General features: G+C 59.3%; 5 protein-coding genes across 5 annotated transcripts; 2 read left to right on the plus strand and 3 right to left on the minus strand.

Annotated features, from left to right (window-relative positions):
* Positions 1 to 187: 187 nt before the first annotated feature.
* On the minus strand, positions 188 to 2,325 carry F5Z01DRAFT_672812 (fungal-specific transcription factor domain-containing protein; the record flags this gene model as incomplete). The annotated part of the gene is made up of 3 exons (XM_046264856.1): positions 188 to 1,089; positions 1,143 to 1,482; positions 1,537 to 2,325. The coding sequence occupies 3 exons, from the start codon at positions 2,323 to 2,325 to the stop codon at positions 188 to 190; spliced, it is 2,031 nt and encodes a 676-aa protein (XP_046119425.1).
* A 1,130-nt stretch (positions 2,326 to 3,455) lies between these two features.
* On the plus strand, positions 3,456 to 7,382 carry F5Z01DRAFT_672813 (Hydantoinase B/oxoprolinase-domain-containing protein; the record flags this gene model as incomplete). The annotated part of the gene is made up of 1 exon (XM_046264857.1): positions 3,456 to 7,382. One exon carries the CDS (start codon positions 3,456 to 3,458, stop codon positions 7,380 to 7,382), a length of 3,927 nt encoding a protein of 1,308 aa, XP_046119426.1.
* A 363-nt stretch (positions 7,383 to 7,745) lies between these two features.
* Positions 7,746 to 8,604, plus strand: F5Z01DRAFT_635134 (tRNA_SAD domain-containing protein; the record flags this gene model as incomplete). Its single annotated transcript, XM_046262127.1, has 2 exons — positions 7,746 to 7,748; positions 7,804 to 8,604. The coding sequence occupies 2 exons, from the start codon at positions 7,746 to 7,748 to the stop codon at positions 8,602 to 8,604; spliced, it is 804 nt and encodes a 267-aa protein (XP_046119427.1).
* Positions 8,605 to 8,701: 97 nt separating this feature from the next.
* F5Z01DRAFT_635135 (uncharacterized protein) lies at positions 8,702 to 10,850 on the minus strand (the record flags this gene model as incomplete). Its single annotated transcript, XM_046262128.1, has 2 exons — positions 8,702 to 9,683; positions 9,742 to 10,850. The coding sequence occupies 2 exons, from the start codon at positions 10,848 to 10,850 to the stop codon at positions 8,702 to 8,704; spliced, it is 2,091 nt and encodes a 696-aa protein (XP_046119428.1).
* A 1,071-nt stretch (positions 10,851 to 11,921) lies between these two features.
* On the minus strand, positions 11,922 to 14,062 carry F5Z01DRAFT_672816 (uncharacterized protein; the record flags this gene model as incomplete). Its single annotated transcript, XM_046264858.1, has 5 exons — positions 11,922 to 12,290; positions 12,344 to 12,676; positions 12,737 to 12,796; positions 12,856 to 13,446; positions 13,541 to 14,062. The coding sequence occupies 5 exons, from the start codon at positions 14,060 to 14,062 to the stop codon at positions 11,922 to 11,924; spliced, it is 1,875 nt and encodes a 624-aa protein (XP_046119429.1).
* Between the last annotated feature and the right edge of the window lie 684 nt (positions 14,063 to 14,746).

A 14,746-nucleotide genomic window follows, 5' to 3' on the forward strand; every position in this document is an offset into this window, starting at 1 on the left:
TGTCATGAGATGCGTCGGATGGTTTAGATGGAAGCCGAAATGGTTCTCCAGAAGCTGCGGACGCCAGTAACTCAAGATGATGGGCCCATTCGACAAGCGCGCTTGGTGAAAAAAACTGGGGTTTGTGTGGCAACCTTGTCAGTTCAGACTTGAAATGTATGTGCAATCCATTACCTAGCAATGGCCATCAATCTACATTTGGGAACAGGAACTGCTCTTCAATCTCGGACGCAAACTGCCTCAGCGTCCCGTCCTCGGCAAAGACGCCGTCCGGCCAGGGCACGTTGTTCTCGTCCAGAAAGCTCCCTATCAAGGGATTCCCCAGAATGTCCATGTTCCCATAGTCCACGCTCGGGTCCGTTACGATCGTGCACGTGGTCAGCGACGTCGACATCTCGTGCTTCCCATCTGTCTGTTGTGATTCCCTGGCACGTCTTTGGGTTCTTTCCGGATCAGACAGTGGCAGCGGCAGGGTGTCCGGGAAGACGAGCTGCTGCTGATCCATGTGGCCCATCTCACGAAGACTGGAGATGCGCGACTGCACCTGTGACAGCCTATCGCAAAAGTCCACGGCGGGAATATTACCATCGTTCTTCATCGTCCGGAGGATGCTGAGCAGGGTCTCGAGCGCCTCCGACGTGGCTGTCGTGGGCTTCATGACGGCCGACATGATGAGCACCAACGCGGCGGAGAAGATGTGGTGCGCATCCCAGTAGCCAAAGGTCGCAATGGAGCCATCTAGAAACAGACTCTCGACGATTCGACTCGAGGCCTGCGCGGCATTGACGCAGCTATCGGCAAGGGCCAGCGTGATGGCCGAAAAGGTCGGTTTTCGCGGCTGCGAGTCCACATGCAGTTGGTACTGCGTCTTGAAGAGATGCAACAGAACCGGCCGCGTCGTTTGGATGATGCACTGGTTGTATGCGAGATGCAGACTGGCGACTGGCCGGGGCGTCCCTCGTTCTTTGATCCGTATCTGCGGAGGGAGCTCGTCGTGCCATGCGCGAAGGCTCTTGAGAATCCCGTGGACTCGGTGTATACACAGTCCCTTTGGATTCGGATTTGGGTTAATGCCGTAGATGTCGGTGACTTTCAGAAATAAATGTCAGCACGGACACAACACCGCCCTTCAAGGTACTTACGGATGTTGCCTATGATCCTCGCCAACTTGATGTTCGTCACCAGCGGAGCTGGATCGAGAAACTCGGCCCTCTCCTCCTCGGTGAGGCCCTCCATACTGGGCTCCTCCACGTCAATGTCTTCATCCCGCAGCATGATCGGCTGCCCCAACTTGGACGCGGAGAAGCGGTCGAAGAAGTATAGCACCCACCACGTCCTCCGCCGACATTCCTTCTCGACAGGTGTCAGATGCGACCGGCTGCATGCGGCACGGTGCATGCCCATGGATAGAGCGAGGCGCATGGCTGTGCCGCTGTAGCAGTAGGCGGTTCGAACACGGCCGAATATGTTGGAGGCCCAGGCCTTGCATCACTGTCAGTAATCGAGGGCGGCGGCAAAAGAGCCATATTGACTCACAAGTAATGTCAGTACTTCCACCTGCATCAGTGTAGGCTCCTCGTGCGCTTCTTGCAAGATGCTGACGGCAAGCACGTAGTAGTCTGTCCCCGGCACGCGGTGACTATTGCCCACCCTTCGCCGGTTTGTATAGGTCTCGCCCAGCGACATGAGCGCGTAGAACTTGGCGAGCCACAGATAGGAAGGCACCAATTCGCGTCGATACACGGCGTCGAGCTCCCGCATGAAGCTGACCTCCAGGAAGAGCGGATGGTAGTTGCCAATGAATCGCCTTGCCACATTCAGGAGCAGCTTGGCATGCATCCGCTCTGGGAAGTCGTCGTAACTCAGGTCGACCCTGGGGGGCGATAGTACACGAAGGTAATTCGAGAAGCTGGCTGTCGAGGGCGTGTAGTTGTCGTCCAGGCATTGCAGTAAGCGGTTGCTGAACGCGGTACACGACGCTTCGCCTATAAAGCCTGGTTCGGAAGAGGGTTCGCTGATAATGTTGTCAGGCTGGCCATCGAACAAGGGGTTCAGCATGTTGCTCTCCTCCGTGGACAGCGCTGGCGCATCCTGGTCGTCAGCAGCAGCGCCATTGTTGCTGGGCGTGTGGACTTGTGACTCTGGCGTTGGGTTCTGGAGGTTGAGAGCCTGCAACCGCCTGCTATCGGCCTCTAGTTTGCGCAAGTAACTTGCGGTGTCAGCCTTGTCCTCAGTCTGGATCTGCAGCAGAAAGACTGCGTGTAGGAGCCTCTCACCTTTCGGAAATAGTGACCTTGCGCTCTCGTGAAGGAAACTGGCAGACATTGGCCCTATCGCTGGAGACGCAGGCCTGGCACGGATGATCACCCGAGCATCTGATTTTCTGGGTATGACACCGATTGCAACTAGACATGATCAAAGCCTCGATCAGTTTCTGGTACCTTTACACACACAAAGGCGCTGTACGTACGCTGCGAATAATCTTCGGGGTCGTCTTTGGGTACTCATGATACCATGTAGGTGATGATGGAGTCGTGGTGACAACGGTGGTTTGGTTTGAGGCAGGTTTGTGGGGATCGACACCAACGAGCAGACCGAGCTCCAGTCTGTTTTCTGGGGTCCCTTCGATGTGATATCCACTGCCACGTTCAGTATGCCTGCTTTGATCGGTTGCTTGAGACCTTTGCCGCCCGTCGGGCCATCGATATCGTCGCCAGGCTCTCTGGCAGGCAGCCTACGTGTATCAAGGCATGCGGGCAGGTCGAGCTAGGGATGGCGCATGCATGCGAGCTGCTGTACGAGGACGGGGGTCTTGGATGTCCTCCACGTTAGCGTGGAAGATGATCATGTATTGGTTGGAGTCGGTCACCTGAGCTGGTGAGGTAATTCAAGATCGCCCCGAGTCGGATGCCATCCAGGCTACCCTAGACCCCCCTCATCCTTGGTCAACGACAGCCGAAACATCGAAGGACCCCAGACTCCAGTTATCTCGCATTCTCCACCACCCAACTACACACACCGCGCCAAGTTGACCGGCAACTTTCAAATTGCCGGTTGGATCCTTTACACCCGCCCAGGAGCACGCGATATCGCGGCCTCGTTCGCTCCACACAACAAGCAGCTCGTGACAAGGACGTGTCACACACCAGCAGTTGAACGCCTGGGAAACGCCGCTGCAAGGAAACGCCTCATGCGCGACAACATGATCGGTAATCCTATCCCAGATGGCGAAAGATGGGCCCGGCGACTTCGGGGGCGTCCATGCTATAACATGGGTCGAGCCGCGCGACGCTGGTGATGGAGACACGTCTTAAGCTTCACGCATTCTTCCCATACTCCCCTTGTCTTTCATCAATCACCTCTATCTCGAGGCCGACATCTACAGAGCTGGCTCCCCTCCTCACTCTTTTTCTCATCGCCCTCTAGACCTATCTTTCGCATCCAAGAGGCCCGCAATGGCTACCGGTATCCGCATCGCCATTGACCGCGGTGGCACGTTTACAGACGCCTGGGCTTCTGTACCTGGGCGGAAGGAGCATATTGTCTTCAAGACTCTATCAGTCTCACCAGACGAGTACCCCGATGCTCCGACAGAATGCATCCGCCAGATCCTGGAAACAGCCACAGGGAAGCCTGTCCCCCGGGGCTCTCTTCTAGACCTGTCACCCATCGAGAGCATACGCATGGGGACCACAGTCGCCACAAACGCTTTGCTTGAGCGCAAAGGCGAGCGCGTCGCCTTTCTTACAACAAAAGGATTCAGGGACACGCTCTTCATCGGCAACCAGACACGGCCAGATCTTTTCGATCTCTCAGTGAGGCGGTTGAAACAGCTGTACGAGACAGTCGTCGAGGTCGACGAGCGTGTCACCATTGAGGGCTTCAGCGAGAACCCGGAGCCCCAGTCCATCGACGTTTCATCAGATCCCAATCTCATCACGGGCCAAACAGGCGAGGTGGTCCGCATCATCAAGAAGCCCGATCTCGAGGTGGTCCGGAAGGATCTCGAGAACCTCAAGGAGCGGGGCTTCGAAAATTTGGCCATTGGCTTCATGCACTCATATACCTTTCCTGAACATGAGATTCAGGTTACAAAATTGGCGGAGGATATGGGTTTCAAGGTCTCGGCCTCGTCTGTGCTCCAGTCCATGGCCAAATTTGTCCCGCGCAGTCAGTCTGCCGTCGCCGACGCATATCTCACGCCCATGACCCACACATATCTCGAGAGCTTCCGGGAAGGCTTCAAGGGGCATTTGGAGGATGAGAGCGCCAATAAGCTGCTCATCTGCCAGAGTGACGGCGGCCTGACCAGCTGGACCAAGTTCACTGGCCTGAGAGGTGTTCTGAGCGGCCCTGCTGGCGGCGTCGTGGGTCTGGCGAGGACTTGCTATGACGAGAAGGATGGGACACCTGTTCTCGGCTTCGACATGGGTGGCACAAGCACAGACGTGGCTCGTTACTCTGGCGCGCTCGAGCACATCTTTGAGAACACCATTGCTGAAGTGACCATCCAGACGCCCCAGCTCGACATCAACACGGTTGCCGCTGGTGGTGGCTCGATCCTGGCGTGGGAGAATGGGCTTCTCAAAGTTGGCCCAGGCAGCGCTGGCGCGAACCCGGGGCCGGCATGCTATGGCCGCGGCGGTCCCCTGACCGTCACGGACGCCAACTTCCTCCTGGGCAGAATCGTCCCAGACTTCTTCCCGCGGAGGCTGGATCTGTATGTCGTGCGTACCAAGTTTGCGGAGCTGTGTCGGCGGGTGAACAAGGACAAGGAGGCCGGTGCCGAGGACTTTACGCCCGAGACACTGGCTCTGGGCTTCCTGTCCATCGCCAACGCGACCATGACGAGGCCCATTCGTACACTGAGCGAAGGCCGTGGGTACGGTGCCGCAAGTCACAACTTGGGTTGCTTCGGTGGGGCGGGTGGTCAACATGCTGTCTTCATCGCCAGAGATCTGGGCATCAAGAAGGCCATTGTGCCACGGTACTCGAGTATCCTGTCGGCATACGGCATGGCGTTGGCCGACGTTGTTGTCGAGAACCAGGAGCCTGTTTCGCTCACCTTTTCAAAGGACACCTTGCCTGAGCTGAGCACGCGCCTTGACTCCCTGTCCGGCAAAGGTGTACAAGGCCTCCAGCAGCAGGGCTTCGATGGCGACTCGATAGAGCATGAGTGCTTCCTCAACATGCGGTATCAGGGGAGCGACACGTCCCTCATGATCCCCAAACCCGCCAACATGTCCGAGTACGGTGACGCCTTCACGGCACGTCATGCTCAGGAGTTTGGGTTTTCGCAATCACGCGATATCCTCATTGACGACATTCGCGTCAGGAGTGTGGGCAAGTCGCGGGTTCTGGACATCTCAAGCCCATTTGAGGAGTTGAAGAAGTACCAAGAGAACGCGCAGCCTCAGACCCCGGAGCCCATCTTCAAGAGAGAGATATTCTACGAAAAGTCTGGCTGGAACAAGACCAATGTCTACCAGCTCAACACTCTGACCCCTGGTGTCCAGATCACTGGCCCGGCCATGATTATCGACAAGACGCAAACCATTGTTCTTGACGCTGCCAGCAAGGCCATCATTCTTCCGGAGCACGTCATCCTCGAGGTCAGCAAGCATGAGGCGCAAGTCGTCGACACGGAGGCGGTCGATCCCGTCCAGCTCAGCGTCTTTGGCCACCGCTTCATGACGGTGGCAGAGCAGTGCGGACACGTCCTCCAGCAGACGTCCATATCCGTCAACATCAAGGAGCGCCTCGATTTCTCATGCGCCATCTTCTCGGCCGACGGCGGTCTTGTCGCTAACGCGCCGCATATTCCCTCCCATCTCGGGTCCATGAGCACAGCCATTGCCTACCAGGCCCAGCGCTATAAGTCAGGCGAGCTCAAGCCGGGCGATGTGATCATCAGCAACCACCCGCAAGCCGGAGGAACGCATCTGCCGGACATCACCACCATCACCCCCGTTTTTGACAGCGAGGAGGATCCAAAGGAGATCATTTTCTTCGTAGCAAACCGCGGGCATCACGCTGATGTCGGTGGCATCGCCCCGGGATCCATGCCTCCCAACTCTACCGAACTGTGGCAGGAGGGCGCTGCCATCGAGTCCTTCAAGATGATCAAGGAGGGTGCCTTTGACGAGGAGGGCCTCTATGAGCACATGTACACCAAGCCTGCCTCATTCCCGGGATGCAGCGGTACGCGCACGTGGAACGACAACCTCGCGGATCTCAAGGCGGCCGTTGCGTCCAACAAGAAGGGCATTGAGCTTATCCGATCCCTGATCAACGAGTTCACCTGGCCGGTGGTGCAGTTCTATATGAAGGCGATCCAGGAGAATGCTGCGCAGGCCGTGCGCGACCTGCTCAAGGGCTTTGCTGCCAAGTACGAGGGTGGTGTCCTAGAGAGCACCGAGTACAACGACGATGGCATCGTGTTCAAGCTCAAGGTGACGATTGACAAGGACTCTGGCGAGGCCGTCTTTGATTTCACCGGGACAGGAGCCGAGCACAGCGGCAACCTAAACGCGCCCCCGACGTGCTCATACTCTGTCATCATGTACTGCCTGCGATCCATGATCTCCGCCGACATTCCCCTGAATCAGGGCTGCCTCAAACCCATCAGGGTCGTCTGCCCCGAGAACACGATCCTATCGCCCTCGCCTACCGCTGCTACCGTTGGCTGCACGACCGAGACGTCGCAGAAACTAGCCGATCTTATCTTCCGCGCGTTTAACGCTGCCGCTGCCTCCCAGGGCACGATGAACAATCTGACTTTTGGCTGCGGCGGGACGGACCCCGTCACGGGCGAGGTCAAGAAGGGCTTTGGGTACTACGAGACGATTGCCGGCGGCGCTGGCGCTGGTCCAGGCTGGCACGGGGCCAGCGGTGTTCACACGCACCTGACGAACACGCGCATCACCGACCCCGAGATCTTCGAGAAGCGATACCCCGTGCTGCTGCACGAGTTCTCGATACGTAAGGGCAGCGGCGGCCGGGGTGAGTTCAACGGCGGCGATGGCTGCGTGCGCGAGATTGAGTTCCGCATGCCCCTTCAGGTGTCCGTGCTGACGGACCGTCGCGTCACCGCGCCATATGGCCTAGAGGGCGGGCAGGATGGCGCGCGGGGCGTGAACCTGTGGGTAAGGAAGGATCCCGTCTCGGGACTGAGCAGACAGACGAGCCTTGGGCCGAGGAAGACGACGCACTTTGCGGCTGGGGACCGCATCATAATCTTGACGCCTGGGGGTGGTGGCTGGGGCGACGAGAAGAAGAGGAAGACGGACACGGCTGCGGAAGGGGGCATCAAGGGGGCTATCAAGTCGTTGATGACGAATGGGTCGCTGGCATTGAGGAATAGCATCGCAGCTGGGAACTAGGGTTGTCAAATCTGTACTATGAGTGAATAATGTGTTTATGAGTAACGGCTATGGTTCACGCGCATGGCAACAGTACGACAAGTGAGGCGTGGGCGGTGTTTGTGAGGATCTGATACTGTAGACTACGGCAATTGACGAGAAGCTTCCTCACGCTTCGACTTGTTACGAAGAAATGCCCAATAAAACAGGCCAAGTCCCTCTTCTCCGCATGTGTCTTGGAGGGCGCAAAGTGGGGAGCGCGGATGACGGGCACTTTTGGTGGAGGAAGTCGATTTCATTTCATTCATGTGTGGTGGTGTCGACTAAGGAAAGCAAGCTCATGCAAGATCTCTCTCCCTACAAACATCTAGCCACGCAGACATCATGGTGAGAACCACATTGTCTTCACGTCTCTCCACGCGCTGACACGAAGCCATCACAGGATTCCAAGACGGACGCATTGTACATGCAGGACAATGACGCCGTCTCTGCCAACGCTACCGTCCTTGCCTGCTTCCCTTTGCACGAGTTGGAAGAGGATCTGAAACCTCTCTTCAAGGGCGCGCCCGATGCGTCGTTCGTCGTGGTCACAGACCGTACGGCGTTCTACGCCCAGGGTGGCGGCCAGCCCGCAGACGCTGGACAGATGCAGATGACCTCGTCTTCCCCCGACAAGACGGCTATCTTCACGGTTCACGGTGTCCGCAAAGCCCCAAGCGGTGCCATCCTGCACGTGGGCACATTTGAGGACGGGCCATTCACCAAGGAAGACGCCGTGGACCAGACAGTCGACGCAGCGACGCGTGATTTGCACTCACGCATCCACGACGCAGGCCACATCATCGGGCTCGCGGTGCACGCGCTTGTCGACAAGATCGGCCCGGTGGAGGACACGAAGGCGCAGCACTTTCCGGCCGTGTCCTACGTCGAGTTCAAGGGCACGATTGACGGCGCGCACAAGGCGGCCATTGAGGCGCAGGCCAACGAGATTGTGGACCGGGACCTGCCCATCCAGGTCAAGTGGTGGACCCTGGAGGAGTCGAGGGCGCGCTGCTGGTGTATACCGGAGGAGCTCGTCCTCGAAGAGGGTGAGAAGGCGAGGGCCGTGGACGTCCCTGGCCTGGGAGCGTATCTGTGCGGCGGCACGCACATGAAGACCACGGGAGGTGTGGGCAAGATAGAAGTGAAGAAGATTAGCAGATCCAAGGGTTCGAGCAAGATCTCCTATGCGATGAAGGCGTGAGGGGCGCCGTTTACATAAGAATAGAATCATCATAACGGCCGTCGCTCATACATTCATATCTAAATCAAGTCGTCTAGTCATTTCATAGCATCATCAATCACTTGCGGAACCCGTGTCGCTGCAGCCAGTTCTGCTTGTGCTCCTCCTCCCACCGCCGCTCGGCCCTCTTGAGGGTGGCGGCCGCATCCCAGTGGCCCCTTTTCTGCGCCACGTCTCGCGCCGTCTCGCCCTCGCGGTCGACGACGGTGGGATCCGCCCCAAAGTCCCTGAGCACGCGGATGGCCTCGCGCCTCTCCTCGTCGCCGTCCTCGGCCTTGCTCGCCGCGTAGTGCAGCGGTGTGCGGCCCTTGGCCGTCTGCGCGTTGGGGTCCGCCTTGCCGCGCTCGAGTAGCATCTCGACGGTGGGCGCGGTGGCGGACCGGGCGGCGAGGTGGAGGGCGGTGCGACCACCGTCGGACTGGGCGTGGATATCGGCACCGCGGTCGAGGAGGAGCATGGCAACGGCGAGATTGTCGCGCTCTGCGGCTAGGTGGAGGGGCGTGAGGCCACGAAGGTCGCAGCAGGCGTGGGAGACGTGACGGAGGGCCTCCTTGGCCTCTTCGACGTGCCCATCCCACGCTGCGTCGAGGAGCTTGTCCTGTGCTTCTTGCTCGCCTATTGCCGCGCTGTTGCGGCGGGGCTGCTCCTGGGGAGGGCCCTGCGAGGAGGATGGCGGCGAGCCAAGAATCTCTTCTTCGTCGGCCACGGCGGACGGTGAGCGTGGAGGAGGTGAGTGCGGTTCGAGGTCGAGTTTTACACTAGGTTCGGAATTTGTCCCACTAGGCTCAACAATGGTGGGAATGCTGGCTCTTGTAGGACCAGTCGTCGCAGGCATAGCTGAGGATGGCCCGGGGTCGGCTGTCTTGGCCTTATCACCCTTCTCCGCAGCAGTGTCCTGACGTGGCTGCTCCTCGGCTAGCTGAGGCTTCGCCTTGTCATTCGTGTGCGTTTCTTCAAATTTCTCAGCCTCCTTCCTGGTGACAGGCGCTGGAGGTTGCACGACGCCGGATCCAGGGGGTGCCGGCTTCATCAGGGCGCGACTGGCTTCTGTTAGCAACGTACGAGACCCAGATTCCTGCGAGCGGGCGGCAGACTCACGAGTAAATATTCACCATCAAGGTCGAGAGCTTGGTGAGCTCCTTCTGGAGATCCTCATCAGCCTTCTCGACCTGGTCTTTAAACTCTTCCTTGTATCGGTACGACCTCCAGAAATCCTGCATCCCGTTCACTACGTTCCCGTGATCTGCGCCCTTCTTGCTAATCTCCGAGAGTAGCTTTGTCATCTTGCCGAGGGCCTTGTCGGTCTCGCCCACGGCCTCCTCGATCTGCTCCTTGAGCTTCTCGCCCTTGTCCCCCTCCACAAGGTCCGGGCGCGCCTTGAGCGTCTCTTGGACCTGGGTGATGGTGTCACGCGCCGTCGAGGCCTTGGCCGACAGCTCATCGATTTCCTCGGGCGTCTCGGACATGTCGTTGAGCCACTTGATCCAGTCCTTGGCGGTATCCGCATGCTTGGTGACCGCTTTCAATCCTGCATAGGTCATGAACGCGTTGGGCATCTGGTTCAGGAAGCTGCCACCGCCCGAGCCGCTCCCTGACGGCGAGGGAGAGGACGCGCTGGCGGCTGCGGCATCTGGTTGCGCTGGCGCCGATGTGTCCTGCGTCTGTGCTGCTGGTGTGGCCGCGTCGCTCGATGGCGCTCGACCGGGACGGTCCGTGTCCTTGTACCGGTCAGGCTTGTACTTGTCTGGCGTCGATGATCTTCTTCGTTGATCGTCTTCGCCGTCTCTGTTCAAGGCCCATCGGGCAGCGCCACTTCTCTGCCTCGGAGGAGAGGGGTACCTCGCGCTCGAGGGTCTCTCGCGACCTCTGCGATCATCATGGTCGCCCAGATAGTCCCTCGGTTGACGACGCGGTTCACGATCGAGACTGCTGGACGAGTCGCGACGTCGGCGGTGGCGACCATTCTGGGACTCGCGCCGGCGCTCTGGGCTGCGAGAGTATCGTCGGCGCTCGGGGCTTCGATGGCGGCGACTCGAGGGCGGGTACCGCGACGAGGAAGACTCTGGTCGTCTGTCGGGATCGTGGGAGCGAGAGCGACGGACTGGTGAGTGAGCGCTTGTAGGGCGCGTGGATCGTGGTGGCCTGGCACGCGGGGCTGGCGACTTGACGCGGGTGGACAAGCTCTTGATGGGTAGCTTGGGGACCATTGTAGAGTGGTGAGGAGGCTTCGATGAAGTGAATAGCAGCGACTCGAGCAAGAAGTCGGGTCAGGGAACTTGAAGAGTGAGCATGAAGTGAGGGTCCCCACGATGTCGGCAGGGAGCGTGTAGCGAAGCGGTCTGTTGTCTGCCTGTCGGTTGTCCGTCTGATTGCCCGTCAATCTGCCTCCAATGGGTGTCGCATGATGGCCATGACGCACTCGCGTGGATCTCACGGCTGACTGCAGCACGGGGCTGGACGCCCTCCACCACGATCAAATCATCCCTCCACCTCGCTGGCTGCGGGCACATGCAGGCGACATGCAGGGCTGGTACAGATACTCCGTACATCATACGTACATGCAGGCGACCTCCCACGAATGACGCAGGTGGCGTGATGATGGAGGACACTGATCAGTGAATACTATCGTGAATGCCAGCGGTCTGATTTCGAAAATCTCAACTTGGTTGGTGACGGGAGAGTGAGACTGGACGTGTCACGTGGCCGGCCAGCCAGGCAACCATCGCGGCGCGGCCCGAGATAGATAGACAGACAGACACTGTGACACCTCCATCATCCCTGACTCAGATCATAGATGCATCTCGATTCTCCGGTTCACATCCGCCAACGCACGTCCATTCCAAGCAGCCGGGCTGTGATATCTGCTGGCTCAAACCACGCTGTCCGTCGGCACTTTGTCTCGCAACATCCGCAACCTGGAAGCTCGATCAGCCATGTCTCAACCAGCAGCTCCTCGCAGGCACAGCTGCTCGCCTCTTCCAAATCGAAGTCGATGCGCGACTGAGACTGAACCTTCAACCACTTATCTTGGTTAGAAACGTCACAATGGCACAGATACAGTATCATAGCACCACTCGTTACCCTACGATCGATCTCTCGCTCCTGTCTCGAATCTCTTTATTGTTCAGTGTTGGCTATTGGCTATACTTGGACGCAACCATCTTCCCTGATCTGATATACCGCCCCCCACAACCAGACCACCCAGTTCGACGCTCCTCACTGAGCTCAGCATACGTTCTCGAGTACTCCCCACCTGCTGTCACACTCAAACACTGGCGCTAGGCGTGGAAGAAGGCGCACCAGTCTCCGCAGCCGTGCCGTCGGTCCCCGATGCGCCGGGCCCAGCCTCGCCAGCAGATGTAGCCTCGGCGGATGAAGCAGACGGCGAGGACGCAGCGACAGCCAGACGAACGGCAGCGGCCCCCCCCCCCAGCCGCGGGGGGATCCGGCGCGTTGACGCACCTCGCTCCGTCGTTGCTGCCCGAGGGGGGCCCGTCGGTGACAAACTCGGGCGCCCCGCCGCCCACCACGGGGAAGCGCCAGATCTCGCCACTGTTGTTCTCCGAGGCGTAGAGGAAGCCGTTCCCGGCCGAGTACACGGCGCCCCAGATGTCAGTGCCGCCGTTGCCCGTCACACTGCCATAGTCCTGCACGATCTCCCACATGTGGGTGATGGTGCTCCACCGCCCCAAGGCGGTACTGGCATCGGTGGCGTCGTAGAGAAGGCCATAGATGTAATCGCCGCCGCCGGGGACAAAGGCCCAGTCGGCGACTGCGTAGGGGGCCGGGAGTTGAGTCGTGCCCTGACCAGGACGGTGCCAAAGGTGGGCGAGTTTTGGTCCGTATCGATCTCGGCCCACTGTGTTGGCGCTTCATTGCTGGTTGAGATCCAGAGATGGCCCTGCGCATCCACATCGCCAATGTTCCAGAAGCCAACGAGGCTGAGTGGGTAGACGGTCGAGTCGCCGTTGGAGGCGATGCGGATGAGGTCCGCCCCGTTGGCCGATTGACCCCCAGCAGGAAGCAGCATGCCCTAGATGTAGTTGTCCAAGGTGCTATAGCCAATGGCGTTGATGTTCGTCCCGGGACCGACGTTGCCGTTGACCAGGGGGTTATCTCCGGTCGTGAGGTCGAGGCGGTACAATGCCTGGCTCTGGATCAGGTAGCCACCCGCATCGCAGTTGAACGGGGGGGGGGAGCCGGTGTCTCCACGATCACGGTGCCGGGGACCGTGCCAGATGCTGGGACGGTTGAGGTAACCGTGCCTGTGATGGTAGGGTTGCCGGACGTCACCGTCACTGTCCCGGGGTCGACAGGTGTTTGGACAATCACGGTGCCGGGGGTGGTGCCAACCGCTGGGACCGTGACCGTCGTCGTACCCGTTAGAGTGGGATTGCCGGTCGTCACCGTCACTGTCCCGGGATCGATGGGCGTTTGGATGATCACAGTGCCAGGCGTGGTGCCAATCGCCGGGACTGTGATCGTCGTCGTGCCCGTGAGGGTGCGATTACCGGTTGTGACTGTGATGGTTCCCGGGTCGAAGGGCGGCATGACAGTGGGGACAGGCGTTTCGACAATGACAGTGCCAGGGGCGGTGCCAATCGCCGGGATCTTGATCGTCGTCGTGCCCGTGAGGGTGGGATTGCCGGTTGTGACCGTCACTGTCCCAGGGCTGATGGGCGTCTGGACAATCACAGTGCCAGTGGTAGTGCCAACCGCCGGGATGGTGACTGTGGTTGAGGCCGTGAGGGTGGGGTTGCCAGTCGTCAGCGTGACTGTACCCGGATCCCTAGGCTCGAGGGTCTGGATGAGCACAGTCCCAGGGTCAGTGCCGGTAGGGGGGATGATCTCCGTCACCGGCTCGGTGATGGTGGGATTTCCCGTCGTGACGGTCAACGAAGATCGGGGGGATCGTCTCGGGGGCGGGATCCGGCGTCTCCACGATCACGGTGCCGGGAACAGTTCCAGAGGCAGGGATAGTGAAGGTTGTCGGCCCCGTGATGGTGGAGTCTCCCGTCGTGAAGGTCACGGTCCCGGGGTCCTCGTTCTCGGGCGTCTGGATGATCACAGTCCCAGGGACGGTGCCACTGGCCGGGATGGTCGTGGTCTGGGTTCCCGTGATGTTCGGGACACCCGTCGTGATCGTGGTGGTGCGAACGACCGGGGTCTCAACCACGACAGTTCCAGGCTGTGTTCCCGAAGGGGGGGTGGTATAGGTGGCGGGGGCGGTGATGTCGGGGTTCCCAATCGTCGTGGTGACATAGTTCTGGCCTGTAGGGGTGGCCGGGACGACGGTCAAATACGTGTAGCAGACCTCGGTCGCGCCAACGTCGTATTCAAGGAGATACTTGTCGCAAAAGGAGCTGGCAGACGCTTGGCCTGCCGCCAGGAGGGCGACGAGGCGCTGGGGACGCCGCATGATGCAAGTGTCGAAGTGGGCGGACTGCGAAGGATGGACCGAGTAGCGGTGGTCGGATAAGTTGCTGCTGCCTGATGAGGCGGTTAGTTGGTTGCTTGGTGTGATGAAGAACAGGGGCAACGTCCTGTGTTTATATAGAACAAGAACGCATCTCTTACACGACCTACTCTACTCCTTGCTCATCTCACATAGATGAGCGCCAGCACGCGATAGTAGCATCCCACAGCGAGAGCCACCAGACCTTGGCGAGGGCAGGTTGGGACAAGAGATTCCTCAAGCTGTTGCGGCATCTTGGGGCTTGGGATGCCAAACAACATGGACACAATTACTACACGTACACATCGTCAACATGGGCCTCTGGAGACATATGGAGGGAGCCCCGATTATGTGAACAAGCAGCCATGCTTTGCTATGGGTCTTGAATCTTCGCGGCATGGTCCCGTCTCCAAGCTATCCAGATGTCTAATTGCCTCCGCTTGGCGACACTCCATGTGCGTGCTTCCTGGCGCTCTGCCTCGCGTGGGACGCGCATCGTTCTCCGGATGGGCTTGTGTTGTCGAGGGCCAAGCGTATGGCGACGCGTCGACCGAGTTCCAGATTGTAGCTGTTCAATTCAGTCATCATCAGGGTGGTAGGGACGAACGCAGGAAGTACGCCAAGCTCACATGTGTCACTCCAACCTCG

Source organism: Emericellopsis atlantica (assembly GCF_019669845.1).
Source record: "Emericellopsis atlantica unplaced genomic scaffold F5Z01scaffold_9, whole genome shotgun sequence".
Taxonomy (NCBI): domain Eukaryota; kingdom Fungi; phylum Ascomycota; class Sordariomycetes; order Hypocreales; family Bionectriaceae; genus Emericellopsis; species Emericellopsis atlantica.